Raw genomic sequence first — 17791 nt, 5'->3', positions numbered from 1 at the left:
CTCAGCAAGGGGGTAAGAGGAACTTAACAAAATAATCGTGCAAATAATAAAAGCAGTGATGATAATAAATGCTGACATTGATTGTATCTCATCAAGTGCCCGGCTCTGTGCTCAGTTCTTCTGAGGGGATCAGTTTCACTTAACAACTGAGCTCTTTTTTTAGGAGAGGAGGAAGCCGAACCTTAACATCTAAGTCACCTGCCGGGATGACACAGCTAAGTGGCAGCCTAGGATGAGAAGCCGGGCAGGCTGTTCCAGTGGACATGAACTTGGGCAGCCTCTGGGATACAGTGCGGGACAGGGAAGCCTGGCGTGTTGCAGTCCATGGGGTTGCAAAGAGTTAGACAGGACTTGGTGACTGAACAACAGGCTGTCCCAGAAACACACTTCTGACCTTCGCTCTAGGGTCTATTCTGTCCATGTCCTGCAGCCCTGGGAAGAAGGCGTCTATAACAGTGAGCCCACAGGCCCCTGGCCACATGGAACATGTGGTCCAGAATAGGTTCCGAGCCCACTGCTCCCCTCACCCGGGGAGCTGCACACAGTGTGACAGAAGGAGCGCTCTAGTCTTGGTCATGTGAAAGCTTTCTAATGTACAAAAATGGCACAGTGGCTGGGCAGAAAGGTGAATGTGTGTTTGTTCACTATAGATGTTCCTTCTCCTTGCTGCATCCTAGACTCTGGGAAATGTCAGATCCCTTTCCATCCCAAATTGTTTCCCTAACTCATGTTCCTGGGATGAAAGGGTTAAAGCCAGACTGGCTGGAGCTTATTATTTTAATCCAGGATTATGGTTGTTGCAGAAGGAGGCTGCTGTGTCTCCCTGACCTCCCTGACTGGGAGGAAACGGTGGTGGTCCTGACTGGCGATCTTGATCTGGCTGTGCCTGGCTGGGAGGGGAGCTGCAGGCTGGGCTCAGCTGGTCTCTCCGCCAGGACATGGGGCTTAGAAGGAGAGATCAGAGTGGGCGGGGCTTTCCTGCTGCTCTTTGTCCTGGGGGCAGCTTAGGACGCTATGGTTGGAAGGGCAGCTGGAAGGGCCAGGAGACTCACGTGGATCTCCCGTTTTCCCCCACAATTAGCTGTTTGAGGCATTGCTGCTTCTTGAGGGCCAAGCATCTGCGGGGTGAGCCCCCTAGGAAAGGACCTCAAGATTCCCCACCCGGCCTTGTGGTACTGCAGACTACCTGGCCAAAGACGTAGGTTCATGGGGTAGCAACGTGGATTCTCTCTCTGTACAAATCCAGCTGTTTACAGACAGGGAAACTGAGGCCCAGGGGAAGCATTCAGCCTCTTTAACCCGGTACCCCACCCGCTGAGCTCACAAGCCCTGGGTGTGCGAGCTGTCACGGCAGTGACATCAGCTCTGTCTGCTCAGATGGAAAGTCTTTGCCGAGCCACGCAGGGACCGCCCCAGCCCTGCCAGGCAATCTGCAGAGGGACCGTGGGAGCGGGGACCTTGGGCTGTAGTCAAGATGGGGAGGGGTTGGCTCCAGGGCTGTGGGCACGTGCGAGTGGAGGGTCTCCCTCAGATAGCGGAGTGTGAACCTGTCTGCCTGGCGGGGCCGGCGGCCCTTGAGTGGACCAGAACAATGCAGCGAAGTGGGGGTGGGGGGAGACTAGGGCAGTTCCTGGAGCTGCACCTGCTTGCCCCCTGCCGCTGAGGAGAAAGACCCCTTTCCAGCCACAGGGCTGTCAGGGCCACCTACTCCAGAGCACACCATGACCGAGAGCCAGCTGCCCTCCTGACCTTGGCCGCTGTCTGGGAAGGTGGCTGCCTCTCTCCTCCCTGCTCAGTTTGTTCCTGCGTGGATGCCTCCAGGCGCCTCCAAAAAACCCTGCTTTTCTAATCAGTGGAGAAACCGGCTTTGTCTGCCAGAAACCAAAGCAGGGCAGCTGATGAAAAGGAAAAAAAAAAAAAAAGCACCAAGTAGAGGGAGCAGAAAGAAAAAACAGCAAAGCTGGAAAATGGCTTCGAAACCTGGGGCGAGGCCGTTCCTGACAGCATCTGGCCAGCTGCCTGGAGCCCCCCTGCCTGCCCACCAGGTCTTGTGACAAATGCCCTCCGACAGCCGGGCGGCCACAGCTGTCACCGGAAGGCTCTGAGCGTGCGGGCTGGCAGCCAGAGGCCCGTGGCTGCAGAAGCGTCTCTCCGGGCTGGTAACCTCATTATCTCTGCTGGCGGAGCCGGAGCCCCGGGGAGCACAGCTGCTCTCAGCGCTGCGTTGGAGGCCCTGCCTGCTCGGGAAGCTGCACAGAGGGCTCCTCGCCTCCCAGGGCAGCGGGCCTTGGGAGCTCACTCCTCATTCTCTCCTGGAAGCCCTCCTGGTTCCAGAACCATGCCTGGGCCCTGCCAGGGTCCATAGGCACAGATGGTGCCTTTATTCTGGCAGTTCTTAGTTTTTATCTTGGCCCCAAAGCAGGATTAGGTGCAAATAATGGGAAAATAAAAAGAAAGAAAGAAATCATAGACTGCCCAGCGCTCATCCAAGGTTGTCCCAAGGAGGCCTCAGGGTTGGACCATTTTCCACTCACATCTCTATCATCCGTCACCTAGGAAACGACTTGGTACCATCCCCCCCCTGTCAAGATGAGTCCCCTTTCTCCAGGTGACATATGGGCTGGGGAAGGCATGGGATTTGGCGGGCTGCAGACTGAGATGCAGGCTGGCCTGAGCCTCTAGCCTCCCAAGTCCTCCTTCTGCGGACCCTCCCTGGTGAAGACAGCCCAGCGTATGTGACAGCGAAGAAGGGCAAGGGCAGCCGCGGGGGGTGCAGACATCGCATCAGAGTGTGTCTGGCTTCAGCCACAGCAGGCTCGGCCGGCTCTGGGACCCCGGGCGGGGAGGAGCTGGAGGATGCGGCAAGGATGCTGGAGGCAGTGGGGCTGGCTGTCGTCTGCTCCGCTTCACTTGATGTTCAACCTTGATCGACACACCACATGTTCCTCTCTGCTCAGGAACACCCTCATCTGTCAGGCAGAGAGCGCAGCTGCCCCTGGGTCAGCCTGCCTGCGGAGAGGGCCCTCCGGTCAGTGGGAGGCTGTGGGGCGGCTATTATCCCTGCGACTTGCTGCTCTGTCACCGGGAGATAGCTTTGAAAAAAGGCTGCTGTCATTTTCAGCAGCTCTGGACTGGCTGGGGAGACAGCGCAGCTGGGAGGTGGTGAGGGCTGCTGGCGGCAGACCCTCGTTATGATGAGGAGGGAGCCGTTTGCTGATGTGGTGTGTGTCCAGCTTAGTTCCTCTCGGACCTGACCTGATGTCTGTTGGGTTAGGATTGGAACTGAGGCAGGAAGTCACCGGGACTTATAAAAATGTCATTCTCTCAGAGGAGCAGAGCGGTGATGGGCAGGGTCCTGATGCCTTGTGTCTGCGGTGAGCGCTCAGGACGGTGCGCTGTGAGCTTGAGTGGGTGTGTGTGGGTGCCGAGAGACAGAAGGAGAGAGGGAGGTGACGCGTGTGGAGACCATCTGGCTGGGCACAGGCCCAGCCCAGCAGCCCTGGGCCCTTTCCTTCCCCTCCTCCCAGATAACTCCTGCTGTCTGCCCAGGGAAGGAACAATGGAGTAATATGGATTCTCCCCTACCCTTTTCTAGATCCTCCTGGGGTCTCTGCCTCCAGTCTCTGAGCAGCTGTCCAGGGTGGGCCAGTCCCTTCCAGAGTCGCCAGGCCCCAGGCTGGTGCCCTCCGTGTGGGAGCTGGCCAAGGAAGGCTTCCATGCGGGGCTGTTTCTGGCACAGCCCTGCTCAACACTGTTAAAGCCCTCCTAATCCCTGTTATTTTCTTCTAATCCCTCCCCCCACCCGCTCTGGCCCGCGTGCCACGCTGCAGGACCTTCGGTCCCAAGCCGGAGCCCGTGCTGAGCCCCAGGCATGAAGAAGCCAAGCATCTGCTGCAGAGAGCCCGCATGAAGGCCAGGACCCGGCCCGTCCGTGCCAGCCACGACATCGTGCCCACCCTTGCCCTGTGCAGCCGGTGAGTGGGGCCTGGGCCAGGCCGGCCGGTATGGGCTACGGCAGGAGAAGGGATGGGATCCAGCCAAAATGCCGCGGCTCACTCCTCCCCCTTGTGGGAGCTCTTCCCATGTCAGGCATCACTTTCATTCTTTTAGTCAGTTAGTACATCTTCACTGAGAGCCTACGGATGACATGTTAGGGAACATAACCTGAACCTCCCTGGGGCAACGGAGGTGTCACAGTCTCCAGGGAGAAGGACCAGCAGATGGGTCAGTACAGTTCTGTGGACTGTGGTGTAGGAGAGGAAAGACGTGTGTGTAGGGCTGGAAGTCTACTGTAACTCCACCTGGAAAGGAAGGGGAAGCTTGGAGGAGGTGGCTTCTAAGTTGGAGATTAAAGGAAACATAGATGTTTACTGGGCAGATGAGGGAGGCAGGGGTGAGCATCCCCAGGTAGAAAATGAGCAGAAGAAGTATTCTCAGGGGTTGGGCCAGAAGGCCAAGTGGAGGCCAGTCACGGAGGCCTCTAGGACTGATGGACAGTTTGGAAGCCTCCTGTAATAGCTAGGAGCCACTAAAGGATTTCAAGCAGCTGGGTAGCACCATCACCTTTGTATTCCAGTAAAGCTGCTCTGGCTGCAGGGACGGTTGGATCTGGGGAACTAGGGGCACAGTGTGCAGTGATGGGGGGAGAGAATGGAGATGCAAGTTTGCCCAGAGCCAGAGCAACAGGCTTAATGAGGCACCAGAGAAGTGGTTAAGACTGGAAACAGACCGCTGAGTTCTGGCTCTGCCACTTCCTAGCTGTGTGCTCTTGCAAAAGCCCCTGTGCCTCGGTTTGCCTCTCTGCACAATGGGAATTATACCAGACCCTGTCTTTCAGGGTTATTGTGAGGGTTCTGTGAGTTCATATGAAGTGTTTAGAACAGCCCCAGGCATGTAGTGAGTACCCTACAAATGTTACCTCTGACTGAATCATGCAATCACCTGGATGAGGGGAGAGTGAGAAGGGGGTGCATCCAGGATGGAGCCCAGGGTTCTGACTTGGTATCTGGAGGTTCGGGAACCCTCAGTGCAGGATTAGGCTTGGGAGGGGTGCCCTCAGAACCCCCACTGGAGATGCTTATCAGGCAGTTGGATACAGGAGCTGAGGAGGAGGACGGAGGTCAGACTGTAGATGTAGGCATCATCCCGATCTCACAGTGCTGGGGCCGTGAGGGAGGGTGAGCTCATCAGAGACGAAGAGATGAGCAAAGAGCAAGTGGAAGGATGTTCAGCACTCCACATGGGTAGCTACCCCTTGCGTGACATCCCATCCCCATCTCTGTGTCTGTTCCGTGTATGATGCGCCCCAAGGAATCACTTACAGGTGGAGTTGGTGGGTGCACCTGACCTGCAGTGAGGCTGCCAGCCCAGGTCCAACTGCCCCAGGCCCCAGCGGGACCATCTGTGGCTGACCAGGCCTGTGGCTTCTTGGGCACAGTGGGTACTAGAGGGAGCAAGGATTCTCAGTGGAACTGGACTCCATGCTCTTTGACGGGGATGCTGAGCTGGCTTATTAAAGGCTGAGGACCTTCCTGGCACCTTTGAGATAACTTCAGCAAGAGCAGAGGGCTGCAGATCGCCTCTGGGTTCAGTGTCACTGTGACTCTAGGAGAGGGGCTCAGGAGATTCTAAATCCTGGCAAGAGGTACCCAACCAGCTCCCCTTTTATCTCTGCATTTTGTGTCTTGTTTCTTTCTGGCTGGAGGACACTAGTTAGGAATGGGAGTGCCTCCTTTGAAGCATCCTGACTGTTCTTCTCTGCATGTATATGTGGCCCAGAGCCTTAGACTTCCATGGAGCCCTCCTGTTCCACTTTCTTTAGGTACTGAGGTTGAGTTGGGTAGCTGCAAAACAGGCAAGATCCTTGAGAGTTCCTTAGACTGCAAGGAGATCAAACCAGTCAATCCTAAAGGAAATCAAGCCTGAATATTCATTGGAAGGACTGATGCTGAAGCTAAAGCTCCAATAATTTGGCCGCCTGATGCGAAGAGCAGATTCATTAGAAAAGACCCTGATGCTGGGAAAGATTGAAGGCAGGAGGAGAAGGGGGCAACAGAGGATGAGATGGTTGGATGGCATCACTGACTCAATGAATATAAGTTTGAGTAAGCTCCGGGAGACAGTGAAGGACAAGGAGGCCTGGAGTGCTGCAGTCCACGGGGTCACAAAGAGTCAGACATGACTGAGCGACTGAACAATAACAGCAAAAATCTGCAAAGCAGACCTGATGATGTAAATGTACCTTGGGACACTTCCTCTTCCCCACATTGCATCAGCAGCTCACGACAACCCCAGCCACTAACCTTAAAGTAGGTTCCCTCTCACCAGGCTGTTCTCTGGCAGTAGAAATGCAATTGAAATGCAAGGTGACCCACTTTAGCAGCTGCTGTGTCCAGAAAAGAATTACTTTGACTTGGCAGCACTGGTGAATCCTCAGAGGGTATAGCTGAAAAATCAACACCAGATGGCTTGCTGCAGATGCTTCTAAAGGTTACGCTTGTCAGATCACCCTGGAGAGCCGTGCTGAGCTAACGTGGCGATGCCACATAGGCCCGGGGCCTCATTAGACGCAGGAGCCCCTCCTCCACCCCCCTGAGCCCAGAGACATCACTCGTTCCAAAGAGCAGCCTGATGAAAGCTGACGGAAGAGTGGGACAGACAGGCACAGCAGCCCCCAGAAGGTCTTCTTTATCTCAGGTCTAGCTGGAGGTGGCTGGGGCCATCCTGAACAGACAGGCTTTTCCAGGAGGTGAGGAGGGGGCCAGCCGCAGCCACATTTTCTGGAAGCGAATCAGTGCAGAAATGGAGAGCTCTTGGAAGCGCAAGCTCTTGCGGCTGGGGGGACAGGCACAGCTGGGTTGGTGTTCCTGGTGCCAGGAGGGCAGAACACACCCATGAAAGGCAGGACCTGGGGGGAGACACCTCAAGTGCTGGCGTCCTGTGTCGGTGGCCGGGTCGGGCTGCCTGTGTGGCTCTGACAGCACTGTGGTGGAAAGGGGCCTTTCCGCAGAGGCTGTTTGGCACCAGTGTCCGAGCAGACAGGATCCTCTCGGAGAGGGATGGTCGTGGAGGTGTTGGCAGTGCCTCATGTTGACAATGTGTGGTGTCTGCTTGCTGCTGGAGTGCCTTATTTGCTCCACAGTTGTCTCCAAGATCCTTACCGTACCTTTATGCACGGGTCCCAGCACTGCTGGTGGGGACCTCGGTGATTCAGTAATTGAGCTGAAGGTGCCTTATGTGATTGGGGCTTCCCAGGTGGTGCTAGCGGTAAAGAATCTGCCTGCCAGTGCAGGAGATGCAAGAGATGTGGGTTTGCTCCTTGGGTTGGGAAGATTCCCTGGAGAAGGAAATGGCACCCCACTCCAGTATTCTGACCTGGAGAATTCCATGGACAGAGGAGCCTGGTGGGCTACAATCCATGGGGTCGCAAAGAGTCAGACATGACTGAGCACGCACACAGCAGCATACCTTATGGGATTAAGCTGTTCTGCATCTCTTCATTTCTTCTTCTTCTTAATGAAGGCAGTATTTGAGAATTGTATTTGATTTGTTTTGGGCATGCTGCTATATAGCATGTGGGATTTTAGTTCCCTGACCAGGATCAGAACACACGCCGCCCACCCCCACCCACCCCACCCGAATTGGAAGCACAGTCTTCATCACTGGACCACCAGGGAAGACCCTCCATTACTTCTTTTAGAACAAAAATGTTATTTCTACCTTTGGCATGAATTCCAGGATGACTGAGTTCACCAGCTTGACTGTAAAGTTTAAGGTCGTTTATGTAGCTGAGAGGACCTGGACTTCCTTTTTAGATGAGGAATAGACCACCTCTAAAGCTGAGTGTCCTTCCTCCTAGAAAGTACAGCCCATATGCTGTCAGCAGAGCAGGGCCTTGCCCCCGGGGCCCAGTGTGAGGTGCTGTGTCTAAGCTGGTGTCCTGAGAGTCCAGGGAACCTCTCCTGCACCGGGCGGGCCTGGCTGACCGGGGCACCCTGCCCGTCCAGCAGGGGCAGAGCTTCTGCTCAGAGCGGCTCCTGTTGTTTCCAGAGGGTGAGATGGTGCTGTTTCTCTGGCTAGAGCCTTCCTTTCTGGGCAGGAATGCTCTGAACACCTGACCCAGGAGCCCCACACTGTCAGTGAGCCCGCCAGAGGGATTGTCTCGCCACCCCTTCTCAGGTCCTGACAGGCTCAAGAGATGCAGTTGCAGATGGGGTCCTTATCCTGGGTGCCAAGGACCGCAGCACCTCACAGTCACTTCAAGAGAACGGTCACCAGGTGTGGGGGGTCAGAGGGACTTCCTGGCCATGCTGAGATGAACAGAGAGAGACACTGCACCTCCGCACCAGGGGTGATTCTACCCAGGAGCTTTCCATCTCAGCCAGACAGCCCTCTCCAAAGGCATGCCCACAGTGTGACTTTTGGGGGCCCTGGGCACTCTGGCCTTCATGACTGCTTCCTCCATACTATGTGGGTGCGTGTTCAGTCATGTCTGATGCTTTGCAATCCAGTGGACTGTAGCCTGCCAGGCTCCTCTGTTCATGCTCAGGCAAGAATACTGGAGTAGACTGCCATTTCTTTTTTGAGGAGATCTTCCTGACCCAGGAATCAAACCCATGTCTCTTGCGTCTCCTGCATTGGCAGGCAGATTCTTTACCACTGAGCCACCTGTGAAGCCCTTTCCCCCATAAGTGAAGTTAAATTTTATGACCATGCTGGGTAAAAGGTGACTATATTAATATTATATCTGAGAATGTTTTCTTTGACTGTAAAGTGTATTTGTTTATTCTCTTTTGACTTTAAAAGAAACTGAAACATTTTCATTGGACCCAGGAGAGTTGTGGTTCCCAGGTACCGTGGCTATTGTGCCTGATGGATAAGATGGCCCTTTCTGCATATGGGTTCCAGGAAACAGGATGACTGACAGTGTATCAGTATTCCTCAAAGCAGCCCAGGATCTGCTCAGATCTCAAAGCAGGCAGATACACTTACTTAGAAGTAGTTCTTTAAAAAAAAAAAAAAAAAAAACACTCCTGGAACAGCACCAATTGGGGAAAGCGCTGAGTCGGGGTTGGTGGCAAGTGTGCAGGCTGCACCCAGGGCAGTGTAAACACCCAGGGAACACCCAGCATCAGGCTTCAGGAAGGCCCCCACAACTTGCACTTTGCAGCTTCCTTGATTTAGGAAGTACTCACCCACTCCTTGGTGTCAACTGGGGACTAGGGTACAATGCAGTATGACACAGCAGGACCTTGGCTCTAGCTTTATTTTGCCAGCTCAGCATTCATGGCTGGGTGAGCGCCAGCCCCTCTCTTGCTGTGACCAGAGGCCCCAGGTCCACGATTTGAGGTTGTGGTGAGCTGACATGGCACAAGTGAGGGAGTAAGCTCTCAGCTGTAGCTGCTTCCCATGGAGCTTTGCAGGGAATCAGTCTTGGACAATTTAACTCTGACATCTCAGGCAACCCGAGGATCCCCAAGGGTAGCCTCTGTTTGCCATACTCCATGCCATCTGTGATCCGGATCACTCTAACCCATCAGGGTCTTGAGATCAGTCAGCGGCCTGGCTGTCGACACACCCAGGAAGGGGATGAATTGGGATGGTCACGGATGCCCTCAGGCCCCGGTGAGCACATGTCCACCTGAGTCAGGCAGGCAAGGCCACTTGCCCACACAGAAAGCACAGCCTGGAAGCATGCACTGTCCAGGCTAGTCAATGCCATGTATAGTTAAGGAAGTCAACCAGTTCAGTGGCCACCCTCCCCACTGGTTGGCATGTTTTAACAGTAATTGTTAAGCATGGATGGTTTCTTCCTGCTATTTTCTGACCCCCTTTTAAAAAAAATTTCTTTTTATTGGATTATAATTGCTTTATAGTGTTGTGTTAACAAAGTGAATCAGCTATATGTATACTGTATCTCCTCCCACCATGCCCCCACCCCACCCCTCTAGGTCATCACAGAGCACCAAGTTGAACCCCCTGTGCGACACAGCAGCTTCCCACTAGCCACCTGTTTCAAACGTGGTAGTGGATGTATGCCAGTGCTACCCTCCGATTTCATCCCACCCTCCTCTTACCCACCCTGTGTCCACATTGAACTCCTTTCCTTTTAATTGCATACCACACCTGCCTTTCTGTTGGGTAGCTGTAAATTTGGTGAAGAAGGAACTCATGCGAAGGCAGCCTTTTTGAGAGCACTGCCATCTTTCCTCCAGAATAGCTGAAGCATCCAATTAGAGGAAGGATAAATAAATCAACCAATCACTCACATACATTTCATTTATAATAAGTTGTGGGAGTGTCAAGACAAGTTTGAACGAGTTCTGCTAGGAGGAGAGTATAGTTAGGGAAGCCTTTGTAGGTGCATTTGAGGACTAAAAGCAGTAACAACACATGAAGTATGCTGGCACAGATAACTGCATGGGTACTCTTCTCGGTAATTCGAAAGAAGTAGTTCAGTTCAGTTCAGTCACTCAGTTGTGTCCAACTCTTTACGACCCCATGGACTGCACCTCGCCAGGCTTCTCTGTCTATCACCAACTCCAAGAGCTTGCTCAAACTCATGTCCATTGAGTCAGTGATGCCATCCAACCATCTCATCCTCTGTCGTCCCCTTCTCCTGCCTTCAATCTTTCCCAGCATCAGGGTCTTTTCAAATGAGTCACCTCTTCACGCCAAAGTATTGGAGTTTCAGCTTCAGCATCAGTCCTTCCAATGAATATTCAGGACTGATTTCCTTTAGGATGGATTGGTTTGATCTCCTTGCAGTCCAAGGGACTCTCAAGAGTCTTCTCCAACACCACAGTTCAAAAGCGTCAATTCTTCAGTGCTCAGCTTTCTTTATAGTCCAACTCTCACATCCATACATGACTGCTGGAAAAAACATAGCTTTGACTAGACAGACCTTTGTTGGCAAAGTAATGTCTCTGCTTTTTAATATGCTGTCTAGGTTTGTTATAGCTTTTGTTCCAAGAAGCAAGCGTCTTTAAATTTCATGGCTTCAGTCGCCATCTGCAGTGATTTTGTAGCCCAAGAAAATAAAATCTCTCAATGTTTTCATTGTTTGCCCATCTATTTGCCATGAAGTGATGGGACAAGATGCCATGATCTTAGTTTTTTGAATGTTGAGTTTTAAGCCAGCTTTTTCACTCTCCTCATTCACTTTCATCAAGAGGCTCTTTAGTTCCTTTTGCTTTCTGTCATAAGGGTGGTGTCATCTGCATATCTGAGGTTATTGATATTTCTCCTTGCAATCTTGATTCCAGCTTATGCTTCATCCAGTCTAGCATTTTGCATGATGTACTCTGCATATAAGTTAAATAAGCAAGGTGACAATATATAGCCTTAACGTACTCCTTTCCCAATTTGGAACCGGTCCATTGTTTCATGTCTGGTTCTAACTGTTGCTTCTTGACCTGCATACAGGTTTCACAGGAGGCAGGAAAGGTGGTCTGGTATTCCCATCTCTTTAAGAATTTTCCAGTTTGTTGTGATCCACACTGTCAAAGGCTTTAGCGTAGTCAGTGAAACAGAAGTTAGATGTTTTTCTGGAATTCTTTTGCTTTTTCGATGATCCAACAGATATTGGCAATTTGATCTCTGGTTCCTCTGCCTTTTCTAAATCCAACTTAAACATCTGGAATTTCTCGATTCACATACTGTTGAAGACTAGCTTGGAGAATTTTGAGCATTACTTTGCCAGCATGTGCGATGACATAGCAGGAAAGAAGTAACAGGTCTCTAAAATCTAAGCCCCTGTCTCCAGTCAGAACCTGACCATGAGCATGGTCAAAGACTAGTTCTACATTCATGGCTCCTTCTAAAAGAGAAAAACTCCCTGCAGCTTGCCTTTCCCAGCTGTTCAGGTGCCGGTCAGTCCAGAAACTGGTCTTGTGTGTCCTCTCCTTTGTGGAAACAAGTAGGGGTCGTGCTAGTCCCTTCCAACTCTGACATCTCCTGAGTCTTTGATGACAAATGAGTGGCATGAATAGTCAGAGGAGGAGATAGCATCAAGCTGTATCAGTCAGGGTTCTCCAGGGAATGAACCAACACAGTGTGTGCTTACAGAGTGAGAAAATTTTATTCTAAGAAATTGACTCATGGTACCTTGGAAACTTGGTAAGCCCAAAGTCTGCAGAGTAGGTTGGCTGGCTTGTGACCCAGGCAAGAGTTGCTACTCAAATCCAAAGGCAGTCAGCTGGCAGAATTCCTTCTTGCTCAGGGAAGAGCAGTCTTTGTTCTATTCAGACCTTCAACTGACTGGATGAGGTCCACCATACCATGATCAACTTTATTTGAAGTCCACCAGTTTAAATCAGTTTCCCTGGTAGCTCAGCTGGTAAAGAATCCGCCAGTAATGCAGGAGACTTCGGTTTGATTCCTGGGTCAGGAAGATCCCTGGGTGAAGGGATAGGCTACCCACTCCAGTATTCTTGGGTTTCTGTTGTGGCTCAGACAGTAAAGAATCCACCTGCAATGCAGGAGACCTGGATTTGATTCCTAGGTTGAGAAGATCCCCTGGAGAAGGAAATGCTAACCCACTCCAGTATTCATGCCTGGAGAATTCCATGGACAGAAGAGCCTGGCAGCTGCAGTCCATGGAGTCACAAAGAGTTAGACATAACTGATGACTAAGCACAGCACAGTTTAAATGTTAATCTTATCCTCCCCTCCCCCCAAAAAAACCTTCAGAAAAACATCAAGAACCTGGGCACCATGGCCCAGCCAAGCTGACACATAAAATTAAACATTACACATGGCATCTATACACAGGTATGATTTAATGACTGATAATCAGAGGCAGACAGGTTAAGAAGAAAGATTCTAGGAAACAGTGGCAGGAGGGTTGCATAAGATAAATGGGGTGAGAAGCCTGGAGGCCTTGCAAGTGGGCCATAGCTGGAAAGGAAGGCAGAGAGGATTGTGGAAGGCCTGCATCTTTACCCCAAAGACTGTGAACTTGATCCTGTGCCCCCTTGAGAGATGATGTGATGAAGCTGAGATCCAGGAGGACCAGTGAATAGGAGGCCACTTCAGGGGTCCAGGGTGAGTGACAAAAGCAGGAAATGATGTGAATCCCAGCTACTCATCAGTAGATTCGTGGCGAGGTGCTGCGGGGAAAGGTAGGGAGAAATATGGTCCTTATTTAGGTGGCCTCTGGTAGACAAGGGGCCGGTAGGGTCCATTTACACAGGGATCTGAAACTCGGGTTACCTGGCTCCAGGGGGCCTGGTGTGAGATTTGTGCAGGTGTTTTCTTGAGCTGAGCAGGACTTGACCACCAGCCACAGTGTCTCCCAGAGCAAAGGCTGGAGACAGAATGTGAGGACTCTTCCTAGCATAGTAACTGTTGTCACAGCGTTTTGGGACAGAGTGTGTGAGAGGGTCTGGGGACAGGCAGATTCAGGAGGCAGCGTTGGAACAGACTAGATGGAGAGACCAAGGAGAAATACCAGTGTCTGTCTAAATTTTGCCCCAGCAAGATGGTTAGGAACCCTGAGTAAACACTTTGGAGAGCAGGAATGCTTAGAAACTCTGACTGCAGGTCCCACACGGTCTCCATGGAAACTTATGCTCTTCCCATTAAACCTTTATAACAGATGCAGTACTGCCACAATTCATCACAGTTCACCAGATGCCCATGATGGCCAAACTCACTTCTAAACACACACCAGGACTTCGGTACCATCCTTTCTACAGTCCTGCGTTTAATAGTGTTTCATCTTAACTCAGGCGGAGACAGGCAACAGAGGCAAAGCCAAAAGTAGAGAAGGTCATATTCATTTGTTCAGCACTATGTTGAGGATGGGGATGGGCCTGTAGGCTTCTCTGCTGCCCGACTCCCGAGGAACCCGATTTGGGCAACTTTGGGTTGTAGTTTTCCCTGAGCGCTGCTGTGGGAGACCGTGCCCCAGGGTGAACGGGTAGGGCTGGTGTTCCTCACCTCTTCCTGCTCATGACTTGTCTCCTCCTGCCTGCCCATCAGAGATGGGCGGAAAAGCCCAGCCCTGGACCCGAGGACGACCTTCGCCTGCCGAGACAACCTCCAGAACGGGAACACGAGCGACTCCTCCAGCGGGGAGTCCAGCAGCGGGCAGTGGCCGAAGCGGGGCTCCTCCCCGTCCCACGTCCGCTTTGAGGATGAGTCCGCCCGGGACGCCGAGTCCCGCTACCTGGAGCGGCTGCAGCAACGTCAGCGCCAGGTGCTGAGCACGGCGGACCAGGGCCCCCTGCGCTCCAAGCCCGACCTCGCCGACTACATCCAGCGGGGCTGCCGGCGCCGGGACGCGGGCGCGGGCGCTCTGCACTCGTTGCTGGGTGGGCTGCAGCCCCGGGGCCTCTCTGCGCCGCCGCCCGCTCGGGGCAGCGAGAAGAGGTGCCGAGCCTGTGGCCACTGCATCACACCCGACCAGAGGATCCTCCAGGAGCGCGAACCCGCCTGTGGGAGGGAGGGGGCGTCGGCGCAGCCCCTCAGCTCTGCGGGCCTGAGCGCCCCGTTCGGGCTCCTCTCCGCCGCCAAGCCCCGGCTCCACACCGAGTGGATCCGGGAGACGCACATCGGGGACCAGGCGCTTCCCGAGGAGGCGGACTCAGCCCTGGACAGCACCGACACCTCCGACAGCTGCCGGACCGACAGTGAGGAGGCCGGGACCTCTCAGCCCAGCAGGGCCCGCCTGCGCGCCCCCAGGCCTCGGGGAGGCCACAGGTGGTTGCGCAAGGCAGAGATGGAGCCGCCCCGGAGCTCTCAGGCTTCGCACCATCTGCCGGGGCTGGAGCTCCTGGAGGTGTCAGATGAGGTGACAGAAGGCGCGGGCCAGACGATGGAAGGGACTCTGCTCCCCAGAGAAGATGCTTTCTCTAAGCCTCCTGTCCAGGACTTGAAGAGGGCTTTCCCCGGGTCCCCGTGGCAACCTGGACCAGGCCTGGAAAATCACGGGGCTCACCCCGGGGCTTTTCAGACAGCCTACGCCATCGCCTCTCCCATGAAGCTGGGGTCCTCGGGGCCAGGCAAACAAGGCCCAGTTATAGAAAGCCACGAGTCTCTGGGAACCGACTGCCCTCAACAGAGCCAGGCAGAGCCCTCTGCCCCCCACCAGGCCCTACAGCCGACTGCTTCCCTCTGCCCTGACGGCTGGGTGCCGACCCCTCCCTCTTCAGAGAAAACCGCCTCACCCGTGTCTCACAGGAAGGCAGCCCTGGCTGGGCTTCGCAGGCTGGGCAACCAGGGAGAGCCGGTGGACAGCCCCCTGCCTGCTTCCAGAAGCACAGCTCCCAGGACCCGCGAGCTCACCCCGCCACAGCCCCAGCCCCACAGCCCCCACGGCAGGCACCCCCTGCGGGCCCTGTCCACCAACAACTGCCACAGCAGCGTGCCCCAGGGGCTGCAGGAGCCCTGGGGAGGAGCCATCCCTGTGGGGGAGATGGGTGCCCGAAGCCAGGAGCCCGCAGCACCGCTGGAGGACCACAGAGATGGTGAGGGATGGCCCTGGGGCTAGGGTGGTGCTAGACCGGAGATCACGGGCTGGGTTTGTGGCCCATCAGGCACTTAACTGTTCATCTTAATAGATGACAGAGCCGTGCATTGCTCCTAGCAGCCCCCAGAGCCTGGCAGATGTTGGGGAACTTGGCAGGGTCTGTGAGCGGGTTCAGGATTCAACATCAGCCTGGAGGCAGATTAGCCAACTCCCCCCCGGGGAGGTGGTGGTAGGGCTGCTAAAGGAGCTCCAAGCTCTGTGGCTGTGGGAGGCCTGGGCTTTGAGGGAATTTTACTACCAACAGAGCAGAAAGAGGCAGCAGCTCCAGGATTTACTACTTGCTTAGAGCAGCAAATGCCAGATAATCCCACGGCTAAGGTCCCTCCCCTTCAACATGGTCACTTCATACACTCATTCATTCAGTACAGTGTGAGCACCCATTACAGGCCAGGCACCATCCCAGGCCCTTCAGGGGAAGCATAAGTGAATTAATTCAGCGGGAGTCTACCCCGAGACCCTCAGCGGCCAAGCAGGTGCTGTCCGGATGACACCGTGACCAGTAAGCAGAGCTCCTACGAGGAGTGCTGGGGTTGTTCTCTGGTGCCCAAGCTCTCCTAGCACCACAAGCCTACTGGGCACGCTGGTGTTTCAGCAGGCAAGGCTGCTGAAGGCCAGAGGTATCCCCTCTACCCTTGGAAGGGGTCCTCGTATCGTGGGCAAATCCTGAGCTTCCCTGGTGCTGTGATCTGAGCTGAGGAACTCGGCCACTCACTCCCATGGCTCCGGCAGCCCTGGCGCTGTGATGGCTTGGGAGGAATCCAGGGCTTGGGAACAGTGAGCGGGGAGAGGCCAGAGAGGTGACGGGCCGTGCTGACCTTACTGAGGATGCAGGTGCCCAGCGCCCACCCCACCTCCGGGGTGCCGCCACCCCTCCACCGCACATGGGGAGCCAACGCCGCCCTATCCCTCCCGTACTCACAGGAACCTTGAGGAAGCAGGCCCCACCCTGAGTTCCCACCTGCCCTGTGCTCAAGCGTGGTTTTCCTCCATTCGGTGGGTGCTAGGCTGGCTACCCCTACCCACTTCCTGTGGGCTCCTATTTTGAGAGTTGCTGAACTTTCTGGGCAGCCCGGCCTTCACCTGCTGGAGCAGAGGGCCAGGTGAGGCTCATTCACCACGAGGTCCTGGGCTCCTCACATCACTCCTCTGTCTCCAGTTCTCCTTCTTTCTAACCTGAAAATATCATTAGAACCCATCTCCTAGGAGCTTAGGCAATAATCCCTGAAGAGGGTTTAACTCTTGCCTAGCATATCACAGATGCTCCAGAAATGGTGGCTATCGTTTAGCTGTTAGACATCACAGCCAACTGGATTGTGGTTCTTGTCCCAGGAACACAAATCTCCCCCTGCCCCCCACCGCCCACCACCATATATGTATCTCTTTTTTATTTCATTAGAAGAAAATCGACTTACAGTGTTGTGTTGGTTTCTTCCATTTTTGTTGTTGTTGGTTTAGTCACTAAGTTGTGTCTGATTCTTTTGCAACCTCATGGACTGTAGCCCGCAAGGCTCCTCTGTCCATGGGATTCTCCAGGCAAGAATGCTGGAGTGGGTTGCCCTGCCCTCCTCCAGGGGATCTTCCTGTCCTGAGGATCGAACCCGTGTCTCCTGCATTGCCAGTGGATTCTTTATCGCTGAGCTACCAGGGAAGCCCTTGGTTTCTGCCACACTGCAATGCAAGTCAACCAAAATTATACATATATCCCCTCCCTCTTGAGCTTCCTCCAAGCCCCCAATCCCACCCCTCTAGGGCATCTCAGAGTGCCAGGCTGGGCTCCCTGTGTTATATAGCAACTTCGCACCAGCTATCTGTTTTACACATAAAACAGGTAGTGTATATATGTTGATGCTACTTCCTCCATTCATCCCACTCGTTGCTTCCCCCACTGTGTCCACAAGTCCTTTCATATACCTCTTGATACAGGAGGGACATGACTTATTATAAACAGCCCTTCATTTTTAAAAAATTCTTTATTTATTTATTTTTATTTTTGGTTGTGCTGGGTCTTTGTTGCTGCGTGTGGGCTTTCTCTTGCTGCAGCAAGTGGGGCCTACTCTTGGTTGCTGGGCACGGGCTTCTCACAGCGGTGGCTTTTCTTGTCGCCAAGCACTGGCTCTAGCACGTGGGTTTCAGAAGTTGCAGCATGCGGGCTCGGTAGTTGCAGCGTATGGGCTTTAGCTGCTCTGCGGCATGTGGAATCCTCCCAGACCCGGGATTGAACCTGTGTCCCCCGCGTTGGCGGGCGGACTCCTAACCGCT

At 53.8% G+C, this 17791-nt stretch overlaps 1 protein-coding gene across 1 annotated transcript in view; it reads left to right on the top strand.

The window, feature by feature from the left end:
• Window positions 1–17791, top strand: part of KIAA1614 (KIAA1614 ortholog) — a 41763-nt gene that overhangs the window by 10820 nt on the left and 13152 nt on the right. Inside the window, exons 4-5 of the mRNA XM_020868851.2 lie at window positions 3831–3974; window positions 13984–15470. Coding sequence (XP_020724510.2) covers window positions 3831–3974; window positions 13984–15470 — 1631 coding nt within the window. The remainder of the gene's footprint in view (window positions 1–3830; window positions 3975–13983; window positions 15471–17791) is intronic.

Source organism: Odocoileus virginianus, chromosome 11, assembly GCF_023699985.2.
Source record: "Odocoileus virginianus isolate 20LAN1187 ecotype Illinois chromosome 11, Ovbor_1.2, whole genome shotgun sequence".
Taxonomy (NCBI): domain Eukaryota; kingdom Metazoa; phylum Chordata; class Mammalia; order Artiodactyla; family Cervidae; genus Odocoileus; species Odocoileus virginianus.
Note: the sequence above shows the minus strand (reverse complement) of the source record. Positions and strands in the feature narration are given on the sequence as shown.